The 4791-nt window shown below is 54.2% G+C and overlaps 1 protein-coding gene across 1 annotated transcript; it reads right to left on the reverse strand.

Annotated features, from left to right (window-relative positions):
- Window positions 1-897: 897 nt before the first annotated feature.
- On the reverse strand, window positions 898-2843 carry PHACADRAFT_261598 (uncharacterized protein). The gene is made up of 3 exons (XM_007399173.1): window positions 2503-2843; window positions 1742-2424; window positions 898-1676 (listed from the first exon to the last, which is right to left on the reverse strand). Exons 1-3 carry the CDS (start codon window positions 2737-2739, stop codon window positions 1223-1225), a joined length of 1374 nt encoding a protein of 457 aa, XP_007399235.1. The 5' UTR covers window positions 2740-2843; the 3' UTR covers window positions 898-1222.
- Between the last annotated feature and the right edge of the window lie 1948 nt (window positions 2844-4791).

Genomic DNA, 4791 nt, shown 5'->3' on the forward strand with positions numbered 1-4791 from the left:
CCTCGTGCGCCGCCGCGGGCAGGATGCGCGAACTTGCATTTCGAGCCGTAGCTGCAGCGGCCTTGAAGATGAAATTTACAGACACCTTGAGATCGCTCAGACATGTGTGTGTGTGCGGTTCTGAGGAATCCTTGAGCGGAGAGAGGTGCTGCGAGATGAGGGTCAGAGAGAAAAGTGGTCGACAGAGGATACAAGGTTTCAGCGTCCTAAATACCTACCTCGTGTTTTCAATGTATGCAATTGTTTGGGCTTCGAGCATCCTGCCAGCTACCAGATCTGGCCTCATAAAGCCCTTCAGGACCTTTTTAAGGACGACTAGTCGACAAAGAGGGCGATTGCTACTACATCGGAACCTGCAGCTGTACCAGCATCAGAACTGTTCGATAGAATAATAGTACGCACTTACTTGGACCAGTCATCCCAAGATACCATGAAGCATTCTGAGAACTGCCGGGAGCACAGACAGCGATGACAGTGTGCCGTGGTTGTCAACATAGCAACATTCATGATATTGAAGCGTTTTGGCAACCATGACGGGAACTTCTGATAAACCCCAGCTGCATATGGTAATAAGAGATGAAGAGATAAGATAAGAAGATAATAAAACGGTTGGCTAAATTTGCGGCAGCTTGGGCCGATTAGCGATTACAGTATCATCAGTGACGTTATTGTAAGCTCATCCATAACGACCGGACATGGTTGGCGAGTCTAACGTTATCCTACTTCAGCTGTTCACCTTACAAGTTGTTTCATATAGCTGCTTTCCGGTCCTTGGCTGTGGTGCTTGTTGAAGCGCTGACGTCATGACGTCCTCCACGAGTATAATCTGACCCCCGAGAGTGAACTTTCGAGTAGAATGAGATGTGCACATAAGTGCACGACAGGTTCATAATGAGTGGGGATTGTCAACATCCGACGAAGAAGATTACAAAACGCGAGATGTGCTCGTCTACACACCGACCAAACACACACATTAAGGGTAGAGCTGCCGATTCAACAAACATGCAAAGGTGACAACAAACAAAGGCGACATAGACATAAAATAATGAAGATGAGATGAGGAGTCCGTCAGAGATAGAATGAGCGAATGGTGGTGATCGGTCACGACGCATGACAACGTGTGTTCGCAATGGAAACCCATCCTTAGCCTCAAAGTGCTTTAAGAGTGGTTTTGTGCAAAAGACGGAGACGGCGGCAAACGCCTTCCCGCCCTCTCTGAATCTTATTGCCGGACGGCGGCCTCAGCATGCTCGTGGTGCTCCACCTCACCCGCCACGTCAAGCTTGCGCAGCGCAGCCGTGACGATGAGCACGGGCCGCTTCGTCTCCTCGCGCTCGCGGAGGGCGTGCGCGAAGGCATTCATAGGTGAGAGCGGTGCATACGGCGTTTGCGGGGATGCGCTGGACGAGGACGATGCCGAAGAGCAGGACCCGGAGGAGCTCGATGAAGAGGACGAGGGTGGGAGCGACGGGTAGCTGTCGCGCAGGACGGGCTTGATGGCGTCGGAGAAGCGCAGCGGGGTCACACTGCGCGAGATGCTGGGCTGGTCGTCGAGGGAATTTTCAGCGGTGGTACCAGACAGGGGGAGAGCGATGCCAAAGTCGCGCGCGAGCTCGGCCAGGAAGGTCTCGTACTTGTCGTGCGGCAGCGCATACGGGTTCTCGTGCACGTACGACCTGTGACGGGGCAACCGGTCAGCTACCACAGCCGCGCATACAGAAACCCTAACCACGAGACGTACCGCATCCTATACAGCTGGCGCTCTGCCTCATGCAGATGCACCTCAGCTTGGACCTCATCCTCGCAGAACGCGAGCCGCTGCAGGAGCCGCACGAACGACGCGCGCGCCCACAGCTCGGTCTTCGCCGGCAACCTGCCCTTGCGCCCGCAGATGCCTGACAGGCGGCTCGCACGTGGGGAGTCGAGCGCCGCGCACGGGCTCAGCGGGGCGCCGTACGCGAACATGGGCGATGCGGGGGCGATGAAGGGCGTCGGCCTCGGGGAGACATAGAGACCTAGAGCGCTTCCTGACGGCTCGGCAGCAGGTGTACCCGTCGGGGACGGCGAATTGCCGCGCGAGCGGGTAACGGCGTCGTACAGCGCAAATGCACGCGTGAAGAGCGCGAGTGCCTCGTCGTCGCGCGTCGAGCTCGACGCGTAGTTCGCAGTCGGGAGGCTGTGTGGCGCGTATTCGTGGTGGAAGGAGCTCGTAGAGGAGGTACTGGGGGTCAGGAGGCCGAGGGGCGCGAGTGAGGTCGTTTGCGACTGCAGTGTTGGGGCGGAGGCCGCCAGCGCGGCCGCGAGGTGGAGCAATGCTGTGACTTCGAGGACGTGCGTCGAATCAGATTTGACCGAGGACGAGTCGAGCAGATAGCGCAGGTATGGCTCCGCAGAGGAGATCAAGGATGGCTTCGAACTCTTGAAGAAAGAAAAAAAAGGTTAGTGATCAACACCGGTCCCCACGACCCTCTAGGCCGCGGCGAAAGAAGGGCGAACCTTGAGGAACATAACGAGCTGCCAATAGCACTTCTCTAGACAAATGCCAAGCTTCCTGCCAATCACCTCCGGGTCCTCGTCCTCGTCGTCGATGATGCCGAGATCGCGCCGCTGGTCGTCGGTACCATACTGGATCTCGTGGATGTAGTCTTGTAACGAGTCAATGGCTTGCTGTTGCTGCGAAGATGTGAGGGTGTCCTCAAACATAGTGCGAAAGTGGGAGCTAAGGAGATTGCCAGGCATTTTGGTGGCTCCGGGGTGGGTCACTAGCAGGTTAGTTCGAATGTTGGGGTGTTCGTAGCGACCTTTTTGAGGGGAAAACTACAGGAAACAGGATAGGACAGTCGTTGTAGGAGTAAGTAGCGGAAGATTAAAGAGTTCAAATGAAGGACGAGGGGTATAAGAGAGGAGCCATCCGTTTGCATCCGTATGCGTCGCGAGCACCGGGCTTTACGCGCAAAGGATCAGAAGATTGCCTCGGCAAGTTAAGCGCCGCCACAAAGGTCCGACGGCTCCCGACACTGCTGATGCGCTTCTCCTTTTTTAGACCTGCGCTCCCCCGCCATTTCTGCTCCCAGCTCCCTATCACCGTTTTTCAAAGTACCTCATGGTCACTTCAGCTGCACGTTCTAATACACTGTATTACTTACTCTGTGCTGGTAACCTTCCTGTACCCTCTTTACTCGCTCGTCCGGAACTTCGTGATCGAGTCTGATGATCTCTTGCGCTGGATCGATACAGCCTATCTCGGCAAGCCTGCGGAAGCAAACATTCAAGTAATCACAGTATTCACGGCGCGCAGCATAACCTTTTCCTGTAGGCTGCCTGCTCAGAACATGCACGATCAGGTACGACCCCGTTTCAGGTGTGGCGGGAGCAATTCAGGATGCTTGGCTACCGGCTTCGTCACCGTACTCTGGAGGTTTCAGGTCTTCTCTACTGCTCCTGCGTTGCAGTGGAATGCCCTTTCTCGGCCGAACCTGAACTTTTCTCTCTTTCGGTGGGCCTAATCTCTGTCTGCTTTAAGCACCAATCAGAATCTGGACGGACATAATCGTGACGTGGCCCAGAATATATCGAATCTGGCGAGCCTGCCGCCTGTCCGCATTCCAATTTGCGCCCAGTCGACCTGTCTCACATGTAAGTCAGCTCGGTCTCTATGAGAGCATTGTTACGTAGACAGCCCATCACGACCCCCGTCTTATGGCCGCAATCTTGACAGTTGCATGCGGCTCGGATCTGCCGGGAATGAAACCACGTTCGAACATCCTGCCCTCAGCCGTCTAACTGGACCTTAGGATGTTCACGAGTTCTCCTCTACTGAGGCCCTGCATGCGTTTCTAGTGCCGTTTGTGCCCCTGTTGGGCCGGATCCTCTCCCGGCGTGCAGCCCGTGACCAGTGTTCGGATATCCTGACCTCTGAGGCTGTTTGTGGGGTGCATACTTGTTCTGCCGTACATTTTGATGTTGACAGATGGGCCGAGCCTTTGGCCCACTCCTTGCTTCTTTTGTATACCTCGAACGATTGCGCCCTAGCCTCGTATACTCTATACATGTCCTGAATGGCAACCCCTAGGTCGCTTGTGTTATATTTCTCCTTTTTCAAGTAGAACCCGTTCCATTCCATCCTTCTTTTTACCCACATTATCTACAGCTCTCATTCACAGTATCTTTAGCCTATCCGCGCTACTCCCACCAGACTACGCGTCCCCTAGCGTCGGGCAAACACCGAGTTAAATGATTGGCGCCGACGCCACAAAGAATCCGGGTCCTGTCTTCGCGCTTTATTTCGTCATATCTACTCGTGAGTATCAGTCCCAGTGAGTCCTACACCAAACTTTACACAATTTCGTCAAAGCTTGTACAAGGCCAACGGCTGCCTTCTCAAAGAGCTGTTGCAGTAGTTTTATTCGCCTTGTGCTATCGCTGACGGCGGCTCTCAGCAACTTCTGATGGGCATGTTCGACTACTACTGCGAACTCAGAAGTTGACATGCGGCCTCGGTCTTTGGACAATCTTTCGGTACAGTCATTCAGAATACCCTTTACAAATGTCATTCAAAGCGCCCGTTGAGATTCCGAGTCCAGCCGACGCCGACTCGGATTACGCTATAGACGCGGTACGGTGCGACCTCTGTTTCCCCTGCATGTGACGAATCCTGATTGGTTATGTTCTAATCACTTTATCTGAGCAACTGACAACCACGATATTCCCCAGCTTGACTGACGCCTCTTGCAGCCAACGAACCGCTCTCATCTTGTTAGATGTGATCTATGAAGCATAGCATATGCTTAC

This window comes from Phanerochaete carnosa (genome assembly GCF_000300595.1).
Source record: "Phanerochaete carnosa HHB-10118-sp unplaced genomic scaffold PHACAscaffold_8, whole genome shotgun sequence".
In the NCBI taxonomy this organism is placed as follows: Eukaryota; Fungi; Basidiomycota; class Agaricomycetes; order Polyporales; family Phanerochaetaceae; genus Phanerochaete; species Phanerochaete carnosa.

What these genes read in the sequence shown, in the direction of transcription:
- PHACADRAFT_261598 (XM_007399173.1), bottom strand. Translation starts at nt 2,739, where the DNA reads ATGCCTGGCAATCTCCTTAGCTCCCACTTTCGCACTATGTTTGAGGAC. An exon ending in ATTGGCAGCTCGTTATGTTC is followed by an intron (nt 2,425 to 2,502) that starts CTCAAGGTTCGC and finishes TTTTTTTCTTTC; the next exon opens with TTCAAGAGTTCGAAGCCATC. An exon ending in CGCCAGCTGTATAGGATGCG is followed by an intron (nt 1,677 to 1,741) that starts GTACGTCTCGTG and finishes GCCCCGTCACAG; the next exon opens with GTCGTACGTGCACGAGAACC.